We start from the raw sequence: 25,336 nt of genomic DNA, 5'->3' as shown, positions 1-25,336 counted from the left end.
TGGTCTGGATGGCCGAAACGTACCTTTGAACCAGCGAACATTTTTAACAATTCATCTTCTGCTAAAGCAGCCAAGCTACAAAAGGTCTGTAGGACAGCTTCTTTGGAAAACAAGGAAGTTCTCAGAATAAAAGATAACCTAAATTCACTGCCAATCAGTCTTTATACATCTCTGTACATTGCAGATCAAACTATTTACATATTTTCACAAGGCAAAAAGTTGAATTACAAAACATTGCTGCACATTTTCCCAGTAAATGACCAGATATGAAGATCCTTTTAGTGTGATCTTTTTTTCAATGGACAACAATGATCATGTTGCACATGGAATACCAAATGTAGCGCACATAATAAAATGTTGAAAGGAAGCATGACATAGCATGAGAAAGACAACAGCATGTAACACTATTGAGAAATATGTCAAACTCCCAACATGCCAATTTAATCCATGTGCAGAATTGCCATTGAAATCAGGAAACTCCAAAGTATGCTTGCTAGTAAAGCAGCCTACTTAACAGGAACAAAGAATAAACAACAAAACCTAAAATCTAAAGGTACCAATGTACTCAATTTATACTTTTTGAGATCAAATAAATACACAAACGCATTGTTCTGTTGTGATTATTTCCTGTGCAGCCCTTGTATCATTGAACTCCAATATAGCTTGTTTTCCAGTGAGCCCCCGATTCACACAGAATAGTAACAATAAAACTATTCAAATAACTAATGGCACAGATTTACTCAATTACAAGCTACGCATTGTGGTCTACACCGCTTGTCGATCTTTCCGAACACATTTCACTATTTGAAATACCTTGTGTTTATTGCTCAGGAGATCCTGAGTCATGTAGACCAACACTCGTGTTAGCCCTTCTTAAGAACTCTACGTTGTATTCTGTTCCCAGAGAACACTGAATAAAACCGAAAATATCCCAAAGTGCAAATTAAATGTATTGGCCATTAACCTTAACCTAAGCATTTTTAGTTGGTGGAAGAAAATAAAAATAAAAAAAGGGATGGGAAGGAGCTCAGAATATTGGTTTGATTCCAAGAAAAATAAATAAAAAGAAACACTTTTTTGTTAGCATGTCCTAAACAATAAATAACCACTGATGTAAATATACATTTGTAATAACATTATAAAGCCCATCTTACAGAGATCAAAGGAACAGACATATATGGCTAATGTGGACCATCAGATTTTCCAAGAGGAAATGGAGTTAATCTCTTATGATCCTATTAGTCCATGATAAGACCATCCTCATGAAATAATCAAAGAAATGCATTAGTCTGATCAGGTACTTCTCCCCTCTCTCTTTAGCTCCCAGAAGTGGCCCCTTCAGTTCCTAGTTAGCTAACCCATAATTGAATTGAAATTGAAATTCTTTAAATCCACAAATGGGGACGTGATTCGTTGCACACTGAAAGAGTAAGACTTAAGAGTAGACTAATATGTCAACAGGCACTCAATAATTATGGGCACTGGGTTTAAAAAGGTCAGAGGTGAGATTTCCGTCCGCCATTACGGAATTCACCTCCGCTTCGACGGAGGGTAGTCGTTTTCTTAGAAGAAGAAAAAAAAAAAAGCAGCAATACTTAAGATTTGTTTGGACTTTCCCTTCCCCTCACTGACCATCACATTCACATCAAGTCTCTGCAACTCAACTTTCTAGCTGATTCCTAGTGATGGCTATAACATTCAATAATAATAATAATAATAATAATAATGACAAGCTCAAGTCTCCGATATCTAAGGCACGGGTGTCTCTGTTGCATGATGTCATTCAGTCTCTAAAACAGGGGAGGCGCCCAGCTACAACCTGGGGGGTAGGGACAAGTCTCCTGAAACCAAATCTCAACCTAAAACCAACGTGCTAACACTCTCACATAGCTATGGGTGGGATCATGATATCGTATATATTAAAAAGGGAACGTTTGAACGTCGTCTTCTGACTCGGCCGTTTGGAGCCGGGGGCCGAACGTTTGTGTGCACGCCATCGCAGGCGGGATTAGCTTTTCGCCGTCTACATAAAACAGTTGTCCCTGCCTTTCAGTTAGTTTGACTTTGCATGTTCAGTTTATCATCATGCGAGTTAAGGGGTTTACTCTCTGAGTAGATAAATGTGTCACTGATTTACTGGTCGACCTCCGGTCGCGAGACCACTTGGGTTCTTGTCTTATTGTTTCGATAAACCATGATTATTGATTAAAAAAGTAAATCAATTCTAATGCTGTAAAAATCGGGTGTCTAAATGTACACAGTGGACCCTGTACTTGAAGGTTTACTCAATCTCTTTTGAAGAGAACGGGTAAAGAAACATTAGTGATTACGAAAAAAAACATCCTATCTTTTGTCCAAGCAGAGCTCCAGAACAGTCGGGCCGGTGCATTTGGCGAAAGATTCTTTGAACCCTTGCGAGTGATGCAGATAGAAAAGCCAGATAGAGCTGCAGACTATTCTGGGATGGCGTGGGTATACCCTTTTGTTCTCCAGGCATTTCCAGTTGGATGAAGTAAACATTGCCCGTGACCACCCCTCAAATCAAACAAAGTTCATTTCACATCAACGACAATATATTACTACTACTGATAATAAATGATAACAAAAGATCATGATAATAAGGCTAATAAATAAGCATCCTGTGTCCCATCATGGTTTCACACAGCACCATAGAACAAGAGTGGGAAGCTGCTGTCACCACACCAGAGACCAGGCCCTCTTCAGTCAGGTGGAACATGCAAGAACATTGCAGATAAAAATGGAACCCAGCCGACATGATTCCCTTGTTCTACTTGACAGACACTCCGGGCCCTACACCTGACTTTCTCCATGAACTTTTCGGGAGCACTAGAACTTCCAGACCAGCCCCCCCCCCCCCCCCCCCCCCTCTGATTCTAGAACCGTCCCCAAAAGGGATGCCTCCAGACTGATGCGCAGGACCAGGCACCAAAGCCAGGGGAGGAAAGAGGACGGGGTGTTCAGGCGGCAGGATAGGATTTGTTGGGTGAACCTTCCATGGGGGATCAACAGAAGTACGGAACTCTGCACGTCCGATATAAATGGAACCTACTGTTGACGGGTCCAAGCCGCAGTGAACCTTTCTACCTTACGCAGATAGCGGGAGGATAGGGCAGAAGCTGAGAATCGGGCGGGTACGACCCCCGGCGTCCCCCGTGTAGAGTCGAGCGCCTCTTCAAACAGGCCGCTTGGAAATCGAGCTGGACTGTCCAGGGCGAGGCTCAGGCAGTGCGAGTGTGTGAGGTTTGGCGGGAAGTGTCCGAGGTGAGGTGGGTGGGGGAGGGGCGAGCGTCCCACGGAGGGATGCCTGTGGGAGGCACTGTCACTGCATACCCCGGGTGTCCAGCCGGAGCCAGTGCAGGCCCTGGCGTGTGTAGCGCACCAGCGACGCCATGCTGGAGGTCAGGCTCAGGGGGCCCAGGGCTGAGTCCAGCTCTGACAGCACACCTGAGAGAGACCGAACACGACGACGTGAGCCAATCAAAATGAACCAACTATATCATACAAACAAAAAAAAGTTGCGAGGCGTGATACGGCTCGTTTCTTACCACTGCCCCTTGGTGCCAGCTCCTGGGCCTGCTCCCACGCGTCGTGGGCGTTGAGGAAGAGGGCCGTGATGTTGACGTAGGAGCACGCCACCTGCTGGATCACCTGGGGGATGGACACCGTGTTGCTGGCCGCCCCTGCCGCCCCGCCGCTGTGGTTGGACCCCGGGCCGGAGCTGCTGGCGCTGGCCGGGGAGGGCATGGGGGACATGGGGGACGGGGCGCCCGTGCCTCTGTGGGTGGGGGGGGGGAGAATGGGTTAGATCGGATCCAACTGGGAGCTGGTGTTTTTTTTTTTGGTGGCTGGGCTTTTCCAAACAATGCGTCGAAGAAGCGTGTTTTTCCCCACACCGTGAAGCGCAGTTTGTGGAGGAGGGGGGAGGAACTTACTTTGAGATGCAGGGGGAGGGGGCCTGAGCTGTCTTTGATGAGCTCTGGAGACAGAAAAGTACAGGTGGGTCAAATTCATAAACACCCCCCCCCCCCCCTCCCAAAGAATGACAACTACAGCTCAAGAACAGTGCAGCAATGCTGAACAGCTACCTTGAAATGATCGGTGAGGGTCCTAGAATACTTGAGAGCGACTTCTCGTTTGTAGCGGAACATGGCCATTTGCAAGAGGGACTGGCCTTTCATACTGAGGGGGACAAGAGGATTAGAATGGAACGCAAACAAAGTGAGCAATTCAAGAAATCACTTTCGGGCTGCTGCAATTTGTAAAAAGATGTTATTTAAGAAAAGAGCCACAACTATTTGGCTACATATAAATAGAAAGGTCCTTAGATGTCGAAGCAGATATGGGACGTGCTCACCATAAGACCGTGAAGTCCCTCTCTGTGGAAGGGGCGGAGGGGTCCATGGAGTTCTTCAATTTCATTATGAATCTAAAGTGAGGCAGATTACATGTTTCAAAACCTCATGTTTCAATGCCGGTTTGCCCCCCAAGTAACAAGCAGAAGTAACCAAAGGTAGCAAGAGGGAGGTTTTTTTGGCGGCTTTCTTTCTGTCACCTGATCAGATCCAGTGTCTCGGCGAACATGGTGTATGCCGACTTTGGCGTCTGGGGGTCCGTTTCCATGGCGATGCCGCTCTCCACGAAGGACATGGCCGCGTCCAGGTAGTTGAAGGCTTTACTGACCTTGTCAGACTGGAGGGACATTCATTCGTGCACGCACACACACACACACACACCTCAGTTAGGTCCAGTGACAAAGAGGCAGAGAGAGACAGAGAAGAGAGAAAGTTCTGTAGGAGATGTGGCCCGAAGCAAACACTGACCGTATCATCCGCTTTGTGCTTCAGCTTTTTGGCTTCCTTCATATGGTGCTCTACTGGGTACTGTCTGTGGGAGGGGGGTGGCAGTAACCAAGTTAGCAGAGAAGTATCCAAAGATAAAAGTATACGCATGGTTCCACTACCACAGATACCGTGGGAGGGGGAAAGGGAGGGGATTCTCACCTCTCCTCAAACTTGAGCAGAGGCCTGCCGTTCAGCGAGGTGGTCGCCGGCACAACAAAGCTGGTCTTGGGGGCCTTCTGCGAAAGACGACACATTGGGTTAGCGGTTAAGACCTGTGTGGTTCACTATGGAACTAGGGGACCCCCCCCACCCCCCTGTGGCTGTGTGATCCCAGTAAATCGAGTGCCCTCACCGGCACCGCCATTATGATCATCAAGCTCACAAACAAGCAACATACCGGCAGAGCGCAACATTCTCGAGGAGACAAAAACGAGAGCCAAACTTGGATCGAACAAAGTATTTCAAAAGTAACCGATGGCATTTGGGTAGCGTGCTACTCAAGCGTTTCGACCAAATATTTAAACGAGCACATCCGAAAAAAAACAAAAAAACATACGGGGTCTGTCCAAAACAAAAATCGCTAAACACACACACGGCGAGGACGCAGCTGGTGGAGAGGCTGCGTGTACCTTGCCAGTCTTGGAGTGCTCCGTGCGCTTCCCGGAGCTCTTCTTGTGCTTGGCGGGGGGGTTCTTAGTGTTGGGCGCTGTGCTGGGCCCTTCCTCGGCCGGACGTTTCTGCCCGGGCACCTTGCCGGGGTCCTGGGGGGTGGGCGGCTGCTGCGGGGAGGCCTTCTTCGCCTTCTTCTTCTCCTTCGCCGCTCCTGGAGCGCCGTGGGCCCTGAGGGAGGGGGGCAGACCGAAGGACATGTTACCATTGGGAGGAGGGGGGGAGGACAATAGCTCAGGAACACGGCCGATGCTGTGGAACTGGTAAAAGGCTTCAAGGGTTGCGGCTGTGAGCGGGTCTCTTTTTATCCCCCTCTCGCTCACATGACCTCAACTCTGAATACTGTGTGTGTGTGTGTGTGTGGGGGGGGGGCTTTCCATTATGTGAGAGACTATCTGTTCTCCAGGGCATAAGGGCAGAGAGCGTGAAGATACCTTGACTTGGAAATCACCAAAGTTTTATCCGATTAGGGATGGGAGGCGGTTTAGTCCCCGAGGGAGTAGTCGTAACACTCAAGGGTAGGGGTGTGACGATACGATCAGCTCACCAGATGGTACCCAATATTGAGCTTGTGAGAATGAAACGACAATATTTGAACAATGTTTTAAAGAAATATATGACTGGAAAAATTGCCTTTTATTCGACCAAATTTATTAGTCCAAATGCAAGCGCTCTTTGCTCACTTTACCGCCGACGAACTGGTCGGGATACATTTATTTTTACCGCACAAGAATTTGCACGAACCAGTGCATTTATATTGGTCATTTTTCATCTTGGGCTATGTTAAACTCTCTCTCCACTCTGCAGATTGATAATACAACCAGAACTAAAACGTAGTCACTCCCTTAGTGAAGAGATGGACTCAAACACTTTGTTCAACAATAGTAGTGCCGTCCATCAATAAAAGGCAAATATTTCATTCAATTGTACTCTTTGCTTCTTTGAGCATTAGCGAAACGGAAGGTGTCAGAATAAACCCGAAACACAAGTTTTTGGCCAGAAACACACGTGATTGGCCAGACTCGCACACGACAGCCAATCATGAAATAGCTGTGTCATCAGAGCTTGCGCGGTTGCTCTGGATGTGACAAGAATTCTAACCGGCATGCACCGCTTCGAGTCAGCCGCCTATCGGCGCGGCATGAGGTCGAACGCGCCTCGTCGCACCCAGACACCAGGGACACTGGGGGTCGGATGGGGAAGGTGATTTGACAGCGTGACCTCGAGCTACTTACACTGATTTGACGGAAGTGTGAGCTGCTGCGGCGGCGGCTGCCGATGACGAGGGTGGAATCTTAACCTCCTTCTCCAGTTTAGGCCTCTTCTTCGGTTGGGTTTTGATCTCACTGCCAGCCTGAAGGACAACAACCTACCGTCAGATGAAGACAGGACTACTCTGGGAAAGCCTCTTCTCGCCAACGCGTCACTTCACACAACAGGTAGGGTGGTCGACTTACCGGCCTCTTTCTGCTGACTTTGGTTGCTATGGGTGCGGCATTGTTGACGTCCCTCCTCTCTGGTGGGGGTCTCTTCCGCCTGGCTTTGTCCTGCCCCTCTTGGGAAGGTTTGGACAACTGGGGGACCCTGTTGATAAGGCTCAACTCGATCTTCACCAGCAGGGCTTTGGAGGGGAACTGAGGGGGCCCGGAGGCCTTGGCGGAGGGCCCCAGTTTGGACGAGGGCTGGAGGGCTGGCGAGGAGGGAGGGGGGGGCCCCGGGGGCTTCTTCTGCCCATTCTGGGGAACGGTCTCTGTTCGTACTCTGCTGCTGGTTTTGGCTATCTGTGCCAGGTTGGGGGCTGAGGCCGGGGCAGGGGCCGGAGCGGGGGAGGGCTGCTCCACAGGGGCAGGGCTAGGCCTGGGACGGGGGCTGGGGGAAGGCCCTCTGTCGGCCTCCCTCTTACAGTTGGGCGCCAGCGTCACCTTGGGCCCCTGGGAGGCGGCCTCCGCCTTCCTCTTGTCCGAGGAGGAGCGCTTGGCCGACTTCTTAGCGTCCGTCTTACCTGCGCTGCTCTTGCCGTGCCCCATTTTCGTTTTCACCTTGGGCCTGTCTGTGAACGAGGGGTCTTTATCCCGGGGGGCCACCTCCACGCTCTCCACCCGCAGGCCCGCCTGAGGTCGCGGGTCGTCGGGGCGGGAGGACTTGGCAGGTTTGGAGGGGTGCTTGTTGCCCACGGTCTTCCTCTGGCTGCTGGGGTTGTGGGAGGAGGAAGAAGAGGAGGAGGACGAGGCGGCGACGGCGGCGGGTGGGGGCTTATGGCGGCCATGTTGGTTGTTGTGGGTGCCCTCGCGCTGGGGCTTGGCCTGATTGTCGCTGAACTCGAGGCTGTGGTTGGCTGCCGCGACCCCTTCCTCCTCCACCTCGTGGCCCGGGGGCTGTTTGGGGGTGGGGCTGTGGAGGGGGGCTTCCCCCTGGCTCTCTGTGCTGGGGTTCTGCTGGCTCACCCTGATCCAGTTGTTGAGCTGCCAGTTGGTCACCATGGGGCCCTCGGCCTGGACACAGACACAAAAATCAGTGCAAACGAAACGGTCGCTTGGGAACTGCAACTCGTGTCCTGGACGAGTCGCTCTGACGGTGAGCGTGGGCATGCAGGCACCGTGTGTGTGTGTCCCCCCCCTCCCCCGTTACCTTGACCGCAGGTGAGCTGCCACCGAGGGGAAGCGGTGCCTCTTCGCCTTCGCTGCTCTCGCTGTCCGACTCGGACCCCGAGCTGCTCTCAGAGTCACTGGAGCTGGCCGACTCCACCCCGCTGGAATGTGCTGCTGCTCCCGTACTGTGGGGGGAAAGGGGGGGGCGAAAGAGATGGGTGGAAGGAGAAAGAAATGGATGGTGGAGGGGAGGGAGAGATGGAGGGCGGGGTAGAGAGAGAGAGAGAGATAGCAGGAGGGAGGGAGATTATTATTATGATGTTTATCATTCATGTTGCTCCTACTACACAGACACCTCGTGTATGTTCAACCTATATGTGAATGTAGTGGAACAAACAGGAGTTACTAGGGGGCAGATCAGATGGGACAGCTGTACACGGCACTGCCTAGTGTAATGGTGGATTGTGGCACCCCCCGACATGACAAATTACACGACACGTGCAAGGACCAGGACTTCAGCTCACTATTTAAGGCTCTACTAATGCATGCACTAGGCTTCATGAGCAACGACGACCGAAAAAAAGTGGAAGGTAGGTGTTTTGTTCCAACAAGTTCAATACCCACCTCCACATACACACACCAACACAAACATTAGTACCCTTGATGAATTATTCAGCATGTTTTTCCATTTGATTTAAACGATAGAAATCGTTCATAACCGTTCATCCCCATGTACGATTAGGACTTCGAGTATTAAAGGTTCGAGTATTTATTATAGGTTTAGATGGGCCGCTAGGGAAACAGCGAGGAGTTCCAATGTTCAAGTCCCCGTGTTTGTAAAAAGCCTGCAAGTCGAAATCGAGCCAGCTCCGACAGTCTCGGGTCCAGACTGAGCTGGTCGACAGGACCACCAGCAGAACAGGGCGTTTCCCCCTCCGTAGTAGCGTTCTATTTTAAGGAGCCAAGTTTCATTTCAGATTAGGGACGCTGAAACGTCGGCGCGGGCGTGTGTGTGCGCGGCGAGGCTCCTGCAGCGCTACGGTGAGCTCAGACACAGCCCATCTCTGTTCCAGATCCTAAACTGAACCGACGGCTACGGGGGTCTCTGAAGATGAGCTTGAAGGTCAACTCCCCGCGGAATATTACATCACACACCTCCGGTCGACCGGGCCTTTAAATAGCCAGGGGTTGTACCAGCCTAAGCGCTGGAACACACACACACACAGTACCCGGTACTACTGTAGGCTGACACAGGTTCATTTATTGACCTAAAGCTTTCTGTCTTGATACACAACCTCTGCTGAGCGCTCACAAACACAAAAGACTCACCATGATGAACTTTGTTGAGAAGCCGTTGGAGGCGAGCCATAGGGTTCTGGGTAAAAAGAAAGAGAGACGGGGGAGGAGAAGCGAGAGAGAGAGAGAGAGAGAGAGAGAGAGAGAGAGAGAGAGAGAGAGAGAGACAGAGAGAATGAGCAAGTATAAACAACACATCAGTGCAACAGTGAAGAGAGGGTAGGACACCTGGCAGTACAGCTGAGGGCCTATCTGGGAGAGGAAACGTGGGGCCTGCCCTGGGAGCAGGAGGAGGAGGGGGGGGGAGGATGATGACAGCTTAGGAGAGGGCCCAGAGGCCGGAGTCGATTGGCTGGAACGGGGGAGCACGGCAAAGCGGTTTATTATTTCTTGGCCGGGCCGGTTTATAGAGGAGTTGAACAACAAGACTGTGATCAATGTCTTCTTAACAGTGGGAAGGGAGGGGGAGGACGGGAAGGGCTCAAGTGTTTGGGGGCGGAGCCCAGCAGAGATGAAAAGATGAGAAGGCGAAGAGTACGAGAAATGGAGTGTGTTGGAAGGGGGGTGGGGGTGCAGAGAGCAGGTGTGTGAGCGTGTCAAAGAAAGAGAAAGGGGAGAGCTCTTCGGTGGGGAAGGAAGTGACCGTTTTCTAAGCGGCCTGCTTTGATGTTTAGACTAGTGGAGGGGGTGGTTTACTATTTTTCTCTCTCTCGCTCTCTCTCTCTCTCTCTCTCTCTCTCTCTCTCGAAGCTAATTTGAAGTGACAGAGCAGACTTGTTTTTGTGGCTAGTTAAGAGAGAGAGGGAGAGAGAGACACAGAGAGAGAGAGACACACAGAGAGAGAGAGAGACACACAGAGAGAGAGAGACACACAGAGAGAGAGAGAGACAGAGAGAGAGAGAGAGAGAGAGACACAGAGAGAGAGAGAGACAGAGAGAGAGAGAGGCACCCTGCTGGTATTTACAGCCACAGAAACAGGGCAGCAGGACGAGCAACAGCATCCACTACGAGGAGCTAATAAAGATTCTCCTCGGAGGTGAAGGGGCTAAAACTTTGAACTTCAGTATACAAACTACTTCTGGTCCTACTTCTGGTCCCCCCTTCCCCCCCACACACACACACACAAACACAGAGACTTACTTTGTCCAGGATATGCTGGTGGAACATGCTGTGCTTCCTGAGTAGACAAAGCAGACAGACCCAGCTTTTAAAAACACACTTCATATGGAATCCACTACCATCAACCAACCAACCAATCCAGTGACTTCTACACGGCCCTCATTTGGCCATGCCTCCTAACTTAGGCTGGTGGACCATGTTACTAGTATGTTCTCACTCATTCTGATTCTGATGGCCATGAGAAGGTGATAGAACTAGACATTGGAGTGTGTTGGTGTGGGTGGTGCATGCTGGGTAGGTGGGAGGACTCTCACCTTGGCAGGGAAGGAGAACTTGGAGGGTTCAGCTGTGCTGGGCGTGTGGATGGCTGTCAGCAGGGGAGGCCATGAATGGGTCATTTCCTGCGAGAGAGAGAGAGAAAGAGTGAGGGGCAAAAGAACGAGGGAAGGAAAGAGCAAAAGTAGTGTGTGGCAGAGAGAGAATATACAAGAGTGAGAGGGAGAAGAGAGAGAGAGAAACAAACAGAGACATGAGAAACATGTTAGAGGCTTGAATCCTACAAAACAGTGCCCAGTCGGTGGCCTTGTACCCTGGTACCCTCTCCGGAGTGACTAAGAGGCTGGTGGAGGGGGGGGGCCAACGACAACTAACGTGATTTACAGCGCACACTGCGTTCAACAACACCCCGCCCCGCGCCCCCAACCCCCCCTTCCTTCCTGAACGCACGCGAGCGCTGTAAACATGAGCGGGAATTTGAACGTAGGAATGTGAAAATCGCTGGTGATCCCTCTTTCGGCGCCGAGAATGGCTCCGGGGTCGACCGCTTGGTGCTTAACAGTCGAGTTGTGGCGCAAACCGAGTCCTCAGTTGAGGGGGGGGGGGGGGGGGGGGGGAGGCTTGGTACTAGATAGGCAACAGCTACTCACCTTCAGAATGTCCTCCACACAGTGTACTTCATTTGACAGGGTCTGGAAGGGAGGAGAGGAAGAACAGGGTTAGACAGCGTGGCACCAAACCGGGAGGTGGTGGCCTACGGCTGGTTTAGACTGATTACAACGCAGTCTACAAGGGAATAGGGCTTGGAATGTTGCTCAAACCACAGCAGCCATGTGACCTACTGTAACTGACTAACATCGATGGAGTGTGAACGCACACACACGCACACGCACACACACACGTGCAGACGCATTTGCCCTGTCCTGGGCTCAGAGTGGCCTCTTAAAAAGTTGAGTGTGCAACGTGTGAGGGAGCATGTTCGGTAGGAAAAGGACGTGAGTGAATGAGATCAGCAGGCAAGAATAAGTGAGGGGGTGGAGGAGCCGAGAGGGTGAAGTGAGTAAGTGAACGATGACGAGTATGCAAAGTTAGCGAGATAAGTTTGAGATTCTAATCCCAGCCACCGATTCCACATCTCTGCCTGTGAGGACACAAACAAAACAAAAACGACAACAAAAAACACACAACAAAAAACGGCCCCTCTTTGCACGAGGGTGTCAAATCTTGAACAAACATTGCTCCACACTCTCGGCCCCATACCAGACAACCTGATTAACTCTTCCTATCACCAATGCACCCCCTTTTCCCGGCTGTGACCACACAACAGACACAAGCATAGCATAATGGTGGCGCTAATTTAATTGAAGGGGCTTCGAAGTGTTTACTTTGGGTTTGCGTCTGACGCGTGACTCGCCCTAGACATAACAGCCCCACAAACGCTTACGCAGCAAAGTCTAACCCAAGAAGCAAAGGGAGGGGGACGAGCCACAGGCACAAGACACAAAACAACCAGTCATTTTGCGACACGCGCTCGGCCAACAGATAAAGATGGAAACGCAACCCGGTGTTTACCGACTGTCTGGGCAAGGGTTCTTTGGCGAGGAGGCCTCTGTGCATAATACCCACCTTCCTTAATAAAAGCTGCGTATAATAATTGACCCTTTCTAAGGGTAGACGTGTTTACATTGCAACGTCGTGGGGGGGGGGGGGGGGGGGGGGGGGGGGGGGGGGGGGGGGGGCGGGCGCAGATTTATTGACTCTGTGGTTGGTGTTAAAGTGTGCTCGGCATGCGTATGTGTGTAGGCGTCTGTGTACAGTACATGTGAGAGAGAGAGCGCGTGAGAGAGAGAGTGAGCGAGAGAGAGCAAGCGAGCGAGAGAGCGAGAGACAAAGAGATTGAAAGAGAATGAAAAGGAGTGATTGAGGAGAAAGAGACTGAGAGTGTGGAGAGACAAAGCGAGCGCAGCATAAGGTGTTTATCTGTCTGCTGGGGGAACAATGCCTTGTGCTTCAAGTGCCAGCAGAGGAGAGCCACTTAATACTTAACTGACAAGGCCATTAGTTGAAGAGAGGGTCCCCAAGAATAATGATTTATAATCACACAGGAAACAAGAGGGCTGCCTCTGCTCTGGCTACTGTTCTGAGAGGACAGCTTGGGGGAGTGCGGGAGGACTGAGGGGACTGGACCAAAACAACACAAGTGAATCATCAGACTTTGGTTATGGTACCGAGTAAGCAGGTCACTGTATTTATAACAGACCAGGACACGGATACTATAATAGAATATTAGTAACTAAAAGAGACTCAGTGACACAGTGTTCATAAGCCGCGTTTCCACTGCAGGAACTTTCCATGGAAATCACTGCATTTCGACCACTGGAACCACTATGTAAATAGTGGTCTGGGAGCAAAAAGCAGGAACTATGTCCCTGTTCTGGGGGTAGTACTTTCCAAAATACAGGAACTTTTGGGGTGGGACTTGCAACGCTGAACATTTCAGATATTAAAACTCACAAATTATTATCGCATACGAGTAAAAAAAAAAAAATTACATTCTGTGGCAGTAAACAAGTACAATATGTTACAACAATAGATGTCCCAATGACAAAGTCCAGGCCTTATTAAACATAAATGCTGTGCATGAAATCCAGCGGTAATTGCAATCAGCGACCCGCAATAACGGTACTCTAAAATCTCTAGCACATTAAGCAAGCTGAACATCCATATTTTCCATTATTTTATATTTATTTATGTAGCCTATAGAGGCTTATACGGTGCCTACGTCAGCAGATAAATTTGCCTAATCTTCTATACAAAGTTCCTGCAGTGGAAAAGCAGCTAACAACATGTGTTGAAGGAACCTTATAGTTCAGGGAACTTGCAGTGGAAGCTTGTCTATTGTAATCAAGGAGAACTTTGGTTCCGGGAAAACCGAGGAGACCCTGATAGAGCTAGACTCACCGGAACCTCTTTTCCTGGCAGCAGCATGCGTTTATATCTAGTGATCAACCTACTGTTACTCTTAACTCTCTCCCTCTCTCTCCTCTCCCCCCCCCCCCCCCCCTGTCTCTCTGTCTGTGTGTATGTGTAGATGATTCATCGCCACTGCCGAGTCTTGGACAACACGCCCTTTCCTAAGTACCGTACTACAACCTGGCTCACTCTATTGCCCAACAACATTCCAGAGAGTGAACAAGTTGGTCACCGCCACTGTGGCAGATGTGCTTTCGAGGGCTGTCCTTGTACACTGTGTCTCAAAACAGGAACGTGCCCTGGTTCGTGCACAGGTTCCCACACAAAACATAAACACAGCCCAACCCCTACAACAGCACATGGCCTACCCTGAAAAGCGTTCCAAGGTGACGTGATTATCCTAAATGTGAGAGAGGAAGAAGTACGCCAAGCTAAGATGCATTTACCTTGAGTTGGCCTGCCTTAGGCTACGGCGGCCATATTGGATTGCTACTACAACCAACGTCTTCTTTTTCCACCACTTCAGTGCCTGTGTGTTTACAGGTACTGGCGTGCCGGCCATCACAGTGTGCGAGGGCGTTTCACTCAAGTGCAAATGCCACACAAACACACACCAGTTCCTTGGGAGGTAAAACGTCATACTGCTCCTGCTGCAACAGTCTCCTCCCTGACCTAATGCCTCAGGCCCAGATCAGCTTCTTTTTTTGTTCGTTTTTTTTTTTGTGGTGGAACTACAGCTCGGAGTCAGACAGATGAATGACAGTATCTACGAAGCCCTTCTCACCTAAACTGGGACCCTCCACCAGTACAATCGTGAATCTTCATATCGGATCGGACAATGTGCCAGTCACGTTTCGGGTCACATTTCAGGCCTGCAATAGGTCCTCTCACGGCTCCTGGGGGTCCCTGCCTAGGGGCCAGTCACCTGAGAGATTACCCTGCTCCAGTCCACCATGTCATAGGGAGATTTAAACCTTGCACTGTCGTAGGAGAGCCCGAGGACAGATTAGAGCGGGGAGAGGTGGATAAGGACAGACATGCAGAGGAGCCAAACCGAGGGCTGGGACCACACTGTTTAAAGATCTAGTCAGCATATCACAGATCTGCTACGGGCCACGCCAATACTACCGTCCTCCCCGCGTCACAACATTCCTCAAGGATTATGCAACAACATTCAGCGCTCTGCTGACTGACAAACAGGACTCCGGTGAGGCGTCCATCGAACAAAATGGCAAAATCCCTGCCTAGCCGGCATGTTGACATCTCAGCACTTAAGTTGTAATATCTTTACTCACGGCTCCATCTTGAAAACTAACAAGAGAGAGAGAGACATTCGTCATCCTTATAAGCCTGGGAAGCAGGCATGCGTAAAACAGGTTGTGTGTGTGTGTGTGTGTGTGTGTGGGGGGTGGGGTGGGGGTGGGGGGGTGAGTCACTGCACAGCTATCCTGTGCTGGATTAGCCCCAGTGTTGAAAACGCTTGCGTATTCAGCACTGCTGCTACAGGGAGTGGGGTCGGGACTGGGGTGGGGGGGGCATGCGTGAGTGTGTTGGGGGAGGTGGGCAACGTGTGCCAGCCCCCCCCCAGTCCCCCAGTCCTGCTGCAGGTGCAGTGTGTGTTTGTGTGTGTGTAGGAGCAGGGGGGGTGGGAGATCAGTCAAATTCCTCATAACACAGCATGCCTTCTTTTTTTTATACATCTGGACAAGCAGACATGTAGATTAGTAAAACTATGAGAAGCTTCCCTCAGACACTGTCCCCAGCTGTGGACTAGAATAGCCATCTAGCATCATCAAGCTGTCACCGCAGGAAAACTACCCTGGGCATATTAGCTTCAGATGACTTTCAGGTTTAAGAAGGCATCCCAACAGGCAATATATTCGGATCTGCCATGGATAGAAGGGGGAATTGAGGTGCTTAGAGGGAAATTAATTTCCCCAGTGCCAGCCAATCCAAACTAAGAAGAAACACAAAGGAAGGTTGTGCAATGATTTGGTTCGAAAACACCACCAGGCTAAGATATGTGAACCTCAATAGGTCGATTCTATACGTCCCAAATACATTCAAATTGTTGCCTCGCTATGATAAAAGAACGATAAAATGGAGACGAAGACTAGAGCATGCAAATCTGGCGATTGCCGTTCCGTCATTTTGCATGTACACAAATATTTTCGGAAACACAGGGTCTTCAAGTTCACCAACGAGGCTACTATTCAGTAACACCACAAAAAGTGGGCCAACCTTATTACTTACCAAAACAAGATGACGGCCCACAACAAGTTTTATATTAACCCGTGAGCAAGATATGCCTAACAGTTACCTTCAAGCGGAGTTCAAGGTATGATAAAGATGTTACATAATGCTTCTTTTTGCTGACCAACTCTTAGTAATAGATCTAAAGTCCACCATCACAGTCTGTTCAAACTCAAATCTGCTTCACTTGTGTGTTCAGTGTGACTGATGCAAACTCCTAGTTCTCGCACAGACTAGTAGAAACACTAGACCTGAAATGGACACATTTCAAGTATTTTTACACTTTCAAACACATTGGACAAATGCACAAGACAGAAAAAGAGCACACATTGAAACCGACATCAACAGATAGTTTCAGACCACATCTAGGCCCCCTATGGCCGGCAACTCTCGATTACCTCTATAGACTGCGATGGGATCTTCAGTTTGGACAGGCTGGGCTTGCTGGTCTTCAACTCGGGTAAAGGTTCGTAGGGCTGACTGTGAAAGCTTTCGGGAGAGGTCTTCAGGTCCGGCGACTCGTTCACTACCTGATCCTGCCCATCCATGGGCCTGACGTAAGCGGTGGGCTTCGGAGGCATGACCAGGTTCGGTGGCTTGGAGGCCAGCGGTGGAGGAAAGGTCTGTGAAGGAAGCACGGTGCCCTTGTTGGCCTGGGGAGGAGGAGGAGCAGCGTCTCTCTGAGGGTCCAGGGGGGACAACTTCATGGCGCTGCCGGGGGACTCCGGGTGCCCCGGGAACCCCTGATGCCTCTCGGGGGTGTCCTTGTCGTCGGTGTCCTGGGGCTCCGAGTCGCTGGGGTCACTGGAATGTAGGGGGGAGAGGGGCTCGGCCGGGGGGGAGAAGGCGGACAGCACCGGAGGAAGGCTGGTGCACTCCCTGAGGTCGACCCAGGCTTCCCCCTTCCTCGGGTGGGGGTTTGGGAGGCTGCCCTGGCCGTGGCCGAGGGAGGATTGTGAATATCGGGGGGAGGGGCCATAGGGTTCAGGGACAGGAAGCTTCTTCAGTGACTGAGGAGAGTGGCTGCTACTGGGGTTACCACTGCTGCTGCTGCTACCGCTGAGGCCCGACCCATACTGGGAAGGGTTCTGGCTCTGGAATGGAGGCTTTGCTTTGTCCGTGTGAGCGGGTCGGCCGTGTGAGGACCGTCCGAACATTACATGAGAGGAGGAGGAGGGGTCCTTGGTGAAGCTGTCCAAACACGGGTGGGGGTTATTCACGTCCTCGTAACTACCCAGCATCCTTTGGATGCGACTGGACAGCTCGTCTCCTTTGTTTGTCTAAAAAAAACAGAGAAGAAAGTTACTGAAATTCTGTATTGTTGTAAAGACTGAAAACGCTGTCAAATGTTTTTTTTTTTCACCAAGTAGATGGCCCCACAAAACTGGGAAGCCAGAAGACATCGAAACACTAACAGTCGACCGATGGACAAACCCAAAAGTAGCTCAAACCTTTGAGGATTCTTAAGATATTCAAACGGCTTATTGATCAAAACCAAAGATATCAATGGCAATTCCACACATAATAAAATAAACAGGGCTATGTTTCCAAGATGATATCAGACCTACCTCAAAAATATCAACTAATCAAGTGTAGGTCTATCAGTGCCCTTTGTGTCTCTGTGCATGTACACCAAGACATCAATGACGACCAGCTGTTTGTGACAGCCAGTCGACGTGACCTTTGCAGTAACGGACAGGAAGAACCCAATGTTCTCTCTCCCAGTAACCCCCTTGGGTTTGGGAGCTAATCACTGTGCATGTCCACGGAATCTTCAGAAAAGGCAGGACATTTTTGGGGGGGAAGAGGGGGGGGGGGGGGTTCTTAATTTAGATCATCTCCTCAGGAAGCCAGACTGAGAACTCAAGGAGCATCAGACCGTTGTTGTGAAACAAGATTGAGGAGAAGCCTTGGAGACTGGGGGCAGACAGCCGAAAATACAACTTATGTCAAAAAAAAGAAAAATGCTGCCTGCTGGAGCTTTGTCTCAAGATCACTTCAACAAGCCTATCTGCCCCCCACATCTATCCAGCCAATCCTTCCCAGAGTGGCACTTTACAATGGCTGTCTCCGACAGGGCCTGCTGTGGTTGCCCCTCTGGTCAATACAGCCACACGGTGGCTTTGTGATTTCGAGGTGGTTACTCCACCAACGGTAGCAACGCCCCCCCCCCCCCCCCCCCCCATCAAATCCTGGCATAGCCCTGACAGCTCAGTTACCTGGAGCATTCACCTGGAGAGCTCTGCACTGCACGCAGGCCCAGCTGACGGAAGCACAAAAGATCTGCAGGGACAAGCCAAGCTGAAACAACAGCGACTACAAGGCGGCTTTTGAAGTGGCTTTGGGTGGAGCCAAATTCATTACAGCAGTCGGCCTTGGAAACAAGGAGTAATTCGATCCGGCAGATCAAGGAGAAATGCCACCTCTCGTTTACAGGCGCAAACAAATCAATCAACTCAAGCCAAGTATCAATGGATAGGGATTTAAATGAGGACAACCCTATCCTACTGGAGGGGCAAACGAGAGGACATTCCAAATGCAGTGGAGAAAGTTAGTGAGAAACTGAAAGAATGCCACAAAAGTAGGGTGAATGTGAGGAAGACAAGGAGGAACTCCCCAGGCTAGTATTGCAAGCAAAAAATTAATTAATTAAATAAAAATACTTCCTGTATGGAAGTCTGGAAGTGTTAGTAAACATAGCCCGGCCCCTTGGCTGTACATGACCCACTGGGCTCAGCTTAGCTCAGCTCGGCGGCAGACAAAAGAAATAAATAGTCTCACCACAAGTTATTTTAAGGCCAGCCTCTCTCCTATTTTCCAGGGAAGCCTAATTAAGTGCGTGTTCTCTAAATAACAGTGTGACAGTGTTGACAAGCATTGGGCAAAGGGGGAGAGTGGAGGGTTGCCCGTTTGTAGGTTTACAGGGTGCTTTTCAGCCTTCACTTGCACTGTGGTTATGCAACAAGAACGTGAAACTGTAGCTTGGTCGAAACACACACAGACAGGCGTAGACAGGTCACCACTCCCACTGCAACCTGTTGCCACGACAACACAGGAGTTTCTCAGGTGTTTGTTTCTAATGACAGCTGGGACTAGGCAGAAACGCACTCATGAGGGGCAGAGAGCAATTGAGAAAGTACCCCCCCCACCCCCCCCCAAAAGAAATCACGCTCATCAGGAGCCAGTGTGCTAAGCACGCATATCCTGTTTACAAAAACAACTACAGAAGCATAGGACAAAACTAGGTAAAACTCACTTTGTAGGGTTCCCCAAAGAGAGGAACATTCTCCTGGCTGAACTCCTTTTCCTGGAGCGATTCCTGGTTTCTCCTTTCCCACTCTCGGATCCGAAGGAGGTTCCTCTCTTCATTGTACAAGCTGGGGAAGGGGGGGAGAATGAGTGTACAGGAGACTCACCAGAACACAAATTCAACAAGAAAATAGATACACAGAGTTCAAGCCCATAAGAAATAGCCAACCGATGTCAGGTAAGTTGGATCGATTACAAAACGTGATTGCATGGGGATGCTGGGAAAACAATAAGTCCAATACGAGCTTCGGTCAAAACAAAAAAAGACTGTACACTTTGACGCTAAATTAAGTCATTTGATTTTGGGGGCATTACATTTACATTTAGCAGACGCTCTTATCCAGAGCGACTTACAGTAAGTACAGGGACATTCCCCCCGAGGTAAGTAGGGTGAAGTGCCTTGCCCAAGGACACAACGTCAGTTGGCATGACCGGGAATCGAACTGGCAACCTTCGGATTACTAGCCCGACTCCCTCACCGCTCAGCCAACTGACCCTGCAGGCCAAGAAGGCGATAGCTACACCAAAGGGAGCACTGCCCATCTTTAGGGAGAACAGTGTGTCCTGTGTTGATCTTAGACAGACAAGCTCAATTATAGACATGACAGACAAGACTCCTTTGGGTTTGTCCCCAACACAACAATCACATCTGTTCCAAACACTCCCCATGGGATACCCCCCAGGTAAATGCAAAATGGGTAAATAAACAACTGCTTATGGCTACGCTTAAGTCAGTTTTCTATAAATTAACTCAGGCTTGCACTGACTATTTCAGGCTTGCACTGACTATTTCAGGCTTGCACTGACTATTATCTGTTTTGGAGAGAGCGAGTAACTTTGTTCTAGCACTCTGTCGACAATAGCTTGCAATTTCGGTGACTAATCCAATTTTGATGCTTTCATGACGAGTATGACAACAAGTATGTGCGGTGGTGGCCTAGTGGCCCTATACAATGTTGCACAACTGAACATTATTAGTTATTAGTCTCATGTGTGTCATGTAGTTCCGATGACAGCACACAAGCAAAGGGTAGACAGGCCCAGAAACAATCCCTATTCCAATAGACAATTACGTGAGCTGAACAAAGGGCACATTTCATGTCAACAATTGACCAAAGCTTTCCAGGCAATCCTAACAAGATGTCTACCAAACTATCAAGGTCCTAGATTTAGATCTTAACAGTGTTATCAGAAGCAGACCAATAATATGCTGTTAGACATTCCACGTGTAGGTCCTACTTGCCATGTGATGATCTTTGTCAGTGCAAATTATTTACAACTGTAGCCAAACTTTCACTGTGACCAGTGTAGGAGATTCCTTCTCATCAGACTCCTTTAATCATGTTCTTGTAATAAGCCAGGCCAACTAAACAGGTTGACTGCCGGACCCTGCTCTGTCACATGGTCAAATCTACAGAGGGAGAAAGGATGGGTGGATGGGTGAGTGAGTGAATGTTAATCTAAAAGAGCCCAGTGGCCAGATCAGAAGTTTAAGACCTGTCTTAAGGTAGGCCAACAAGCCTATATAAAGTTTAATTCCTACCAAGAACGGAATCTGGAGAAGTGTCAACAGAAACACATATTTCTGAAGGAAGATAATTACATAACTGGGGGGGGGGGGGGTAACTTATGGGGTATCTATGCCAAAGATGTATTTTTGTCAACTGCAGAAAGCCTCAGCATTTCAAAAAGCACGCAAGTTCTACATATTTGAAAAATGGCCAATTACTGTCCCAAGGAAAGTGGGCCAGAGCGTAGGCCAAAATAAAATCTGGGAAATTGCAACAACTAGGTAATCCTTAATAAACCATGTCAGTCCATACCTCACATCTATATTCAAATTCCTGCAAACCACAAAGGTCGGTTGAGGGCAGGCTTTGGGCTTCTTTATGGAGAGGCAGGGCTAGGCTGGCCTGTAGCAAGCAAGTTGCGATGCACTGACCTCAACCAAAAGATAGGCTTGAGTGGGGGAAGGGCCAGACTCTAGAAGGCTGCAGTCCCATTCTCTCAACACATTCTGCACTCTTTTCTTCATTCTCCCTAATGCATAGAAGCAGAGGATTTAAGTCAACATGGAGACTTTATAGGAGGCTGTTGCTAACCAAATCCATAAAGAGCATAACTGGCAGACTTGGCATCCAATGAGGACAGAAGAGAATCCAGGAAGTCAATGCTGCAGTCAAGAAGTATTTCTTACAGTCAAATTTCATTCCTATTCACACATCTGTTATATGAACACAAAATGGTTGTAAACAGACTGATAAGAGCTTGTCTCCCTGCAATTGGCTAGCTGGAAGGCCTTTCAAATCCAGGCTTCACAAGAGTAGGGACCAGTGGCAGTTTATGCTCAGGGCCTGAAGGCTTCTGTATCTTTGATTGCAGATTTGCTACAGCTAGGATATTTGAGCAATACAACCCTAATGGATTCCATTAATTTTAATTCTCGAACACAATAACTTTTATATTTTAATGAACGCATGGTGTTGAAGTATACTTTCAAGTACAGACTGCATGGACTTTTTGACTTAGGATAAAAACATACGGTTACAACAAATGTACTTGCTAGATCATTTGAAAAAAGACAACTTTAAAAGCATATGACCATGATAAGGAGTGGTTTCCTAAACAATTATCAACATTAAGATATACAAGAAAAGCAGGCCAGCTGGCCATCTAGTTAATAGCCTTTTGTAAACAAAAAGTGCGCATCAAATCTATCAGAATATACCCGAAGAACAAATATAGACATGGTACAGTAAATTGCGAAGACATCGTCAAAGTTTGATATAGATCTGTAAGGTCAGCTGTAGCCCCGTATTGCTAACACTGTTGTTACCACGGCCAGCTCACGAAATCACACCACGACACAGCAGCAGCTGTGGCTGTGGGAGTGAGCTCAAGCTAGTTCCAGCTGATTCCACCTTCTTCGACTTGCTTGCTGAAAGCAAAGCTATGGCTAACTAGCAGTCGTTGACACACTTTTCCCTTTAAAGCTCTGACAAACTGTGACTAACCAATCTGAAATGATTTACCAAACATAGCTTCATGTCACTTATCAAGTTGGAAGTCAGAATGTAACTTTTCGCGAGGCTATTTAACATTAGCTACATGCTGTCAATTGATTGGTTAGCCTGCGTTGGCTCAAGCTAAGCTGCTATTTCGCTGTCTGCTTACCTTGACTGAGATGCCATAGTGCGCCTCATAAAGCAAATTTCAAGTTGCTTGCCATGTGTTTATGACAATCCGAAACAGGATAATTGCCCCTATTGATCACATTGTTTACCGGTGAAATGCCATCGAGTTTTTAAAATGAAATAGCTGTCAATACATTGTTCTTTCATAGTTCACTGCTAGTATTAGTGCGTTCAGGGTCTTGTCTCGCAGCCTACTGGATTGTTCTACTCCGTGCACTCACCCGGGGGATCCAGCTGAGTGTGATAGGCTCATTCTCGCACACACTCCAAAGTAACGTGTAGAAAGACAATGAATATATGTTCCACGTAGCTACATTGCACATCCAGTTCTTCTTTGATTAGGCATATAGTTTCCCAAAATACATTTCAATCGGTTTCATGTCATACATTTAAACGAAAGTTTAGATTCAACCCCCGAGAGCTAGACATGGTACAGCCACATCGATCCTTTTTTGGACATGTTTTTCTACACAAACTGGTGCAAGGGATATTATAAAAAAGTTTTTACTCGTTGTGTTATGAATCTTTTTCCTTTGCTATTCACAGTCTCTTTTATGTAGACAATAATTATTGTGCAAGTAAGTAATTTTGTATAGCCTAACGTTCACTGTACATTACTATGTTGCACTAAAGATCAAGATTGAAGTCTTTTGTCCTCTACTGGTTTTCTAATGACAACAATGTCAAGGTTTGGGTACTTAAAGAAGAGAAGGTCTGGAAAACAGTGAGATTAGGTGCAACCAGGCCTTAGCAAATGAGACAGTGATGGGCTATGATTCCAAAGGTGGGCTATGATTCACCATTCCACACCCTAACACTCCAGAAGTATCAAGAAAATACTGTGATATGTTCATTCTCACACCCATTAAGACGCTACTGTTAAGTCTTAACCCGACAACATTTTAAGTAGTCTGTTATATCAGACTTCTGTCATTCATCCCCACAAATACAGGGACATTGATTTTTCTATATTATTTAACGAAAACACCCAATCTGGTCATATATTTTGTATGGGTGGCTTTAGACTACATTTAAACTAATATAGACAAATATAATGCTGTGGTGTGGTGAGACATGAAACTGATAAGAATGTGGTGATAATGGTCCAAAGTCTCACTCACCTTCTCTTTCACATGCACACTAGCCTACACGCACACACGCACGCACGCATGCACAAACACAGACCTGAATTGCTCTACAGATGTACTGTAGTCACCCCACACTTCCCTATGTAAATGGGAGCAGTACAATATCGTTTGCACTAGATGTCTCTGTGGTAACACGTGCACAGCTTTTTTTACTCAGTTGCTGTTTTGGTCATGTGATGCAGCCAGGCTACCGTGTTGAAAGCCCTTAAGCCTCATCTCTCCTCGCCTCCTGCAGTGGAGACGCAGAAATCCCGTTGCCAGCCCTGCACATAATTCTGTAGTCTAAAGGCTGACTGTCCAAGAGATAGTCCAGTGTGTGGACCAACATTCTGGTCATCTTGTACATTACAAGTTGTACATATAACTATGGAAACTGCATTGACATTGATACGAAACGTAATTTAGTGCACTGAGCTTCGAAACAGTATATTTGATCCAAAACAGTAATTTAACCATGTACTGTTATCGAACCATATTTACTTCCCTGTGATTGGCTATGCAAATATTATGTTTAGATGACACTGTAGTGAGACCGAATGGGTGTAGGAGAGTAAGAGCGGTAGGAAGGGGGTACACATTTGCACTTCTTGCCTGTAGAGAGTACTAATTGCCCCTCCCTTTTCCAAAGCTCTATGGAGGCCAGGTTTCGCTGTATCATTGGCTCCCTATAGGTTCATGCTACATTTCCAGCAGTCTCTCTCTATTGAGGATGGGTGTGGGGGAAGGGGTCAGGGAACCTCTGATGGGATGGGGGTGTGAGGGGATCTCAGCAGAAGCTTATTCAGACCTGGGCCACTCGGTTTGTTTTCAAGGGGAAGCTGGCCATGTGCTACAATGGTAGTTTTGTCTTAGTGTCTCATGTAGGAGCTTTATCACTAATCAGTGTGACAACTCCGGAATGCAAGGCAAAGTTAGTACATTTCTGAAGGCAGACAGTGAATCCGCAGGGTTTTAAAGTATATAAGGAAAGATAATCTTACAAATTTTTGAGGACCAGTTGGTGCCAATTTGATCCACTGAATTCTCATTATACAATCGAGGGATTCACTGAAACCAGTAAACTTCTTATCCAGCCACACATAATGTCCACAGGTCTGTGTATCATGCGTGCACACAGCAACATTTTGCCTGGACAGAAATATCAAGCCTGAAAATGTTTATGCAACAGACCAAAACACAGGGGCTTATGGCACCAATCAAAAACATGCCTCTCCCTCTGAGCCTGGCTACTGGCTGGTACGGAGTCAAAGCTAGTCAGAGGCAGAATCAGATTTGTCTGCCAGAGCTGTGTTGGGAGCATGGGCACGGACACGTGCAGCCATTAATACGCCTCGGAGCCTGTTACTCAGCTGAGGGAGAAAGGTCAGACACTGGACACTCTCCCCACGGTGCAGCCGTTGGCAGGCTGCCAAGAGGAGACTGAAATCCCACCTCCACTGGAGCAGTTAGAAACTGACTTGCTGGCTGGCTGGCTGGTGAACTGGTGAGCTGGTAAGCTAGCTAGCTGGCTGGCAGGCTGGCTTGCTTGCTGGCGTGCTGACTGGCTGGCTGGGCCTTCCCTTCTGCATAATCTGGCCTGATCAGCTCTGATGGATAACTGGCCAGTGCCAGGGACTATTTATCCTAAGTGCTGGAAAAAAGGGGGCAGA

The 25,336-nt window shown here is 48.6% G+C and overlaps 1 protein-coding gene across 2 annotated transcripts; it reads right to left on the bottom strand.

Moving 5' to 3' along the window:
• Window positions 1–2,910: 2,910 nt before the first annotated feature.
• aff1 (AF4/FMR2 family, member 1) lies at window positions 2,911–22,682 on the bottom strand. 2 transcript variants are annotated; one of them, XM_067258238.1, is made up of 19 exons: window positions 22,520–22,682; window positions 19,293–19,413; window positions 16,435–17,316; window positions 11,461–11,502; window positions 10,849–10,935; window positions 10,556–10,592; window positions 9,449–9,494; window positions 8,160–8,304; window positions 6,989–8,023; window positions 6,767–6,885; window positions 5,492–5,702; window positions 5,022–5,098; window positions 4,842–4,905; window positions 4,574–4,710; window positions 4,376–4,447; window positions 4,107–4,200; window positions 3,954–3,997; window positions 3,567–3,796; window positions 2,911–3,465 (listed from the first exon to the last, which is right to left on the bottom strand). In XM_067258238.1, the coding sequence occupies exons 1-19, from the start codon at window positions 22,546–22,548 to the stop codon at window positions 3,341–3,343; spliced, it is 3,597 nt and encodes a 1,198-aa protein (XP_067114339.1). In that variant the 5' UTR covers window positions 22,549–22,682; the 3' UTR covers window positions 2,911–3,340. The 2 variants fall into 2 exon arrangements, with proteins under 2 accessions (XP_067114339.1, XP_067114340.1); XM_067258239.1 differs by having other exon boundaries at window positions 5,022–5,095.
• Window positions 22,683–25,336: the final 2,654 nt, after the last annotated feature.

Source organism: Osmerus mordax, chromosome 20, assembly GCF_038355195.1.
Source record: "Osmerus mordax isolate fOsmMor3 chromosome 20, fOsmMor3.pri, whole genome shotgun sequence".
NCBI classification, from domain to species: Eukaryota; Metazoa; Chordata; class Actinopteri; order Osmeriformes; family Osmeridae; genus Osmerus; species Osmerus mordax.
The sequence above is the reverse complement of the archived record's forward strand: the minus strand, read 5'-3'. Positions and strand labels throughout refer to the sequence as shown.

Bases quoted from the DNA above. Each gene is read 5' to 3' on its own strand.
- aff1 (XM_067258238.1), bottom strand. From the start codon at position 22,548: ATGAGGCGCACTATGGCATCTCAGTCAAG. The intron at 11,503-16,434 runs GTAATCGAGAGT...CCTCCCTTCCAG, and splicing joins TCCCATCGCAGTCTATAGAG to ACCCTGTCAAATGAAGTACA. The intron at 3,998-4,106 runs GTAGCTGTTCAG...TTCTGTCTCCAG, and splicing joins CCCTCACCGATCATTTCAAG to AGCTCATCAAAGACAGCTCA.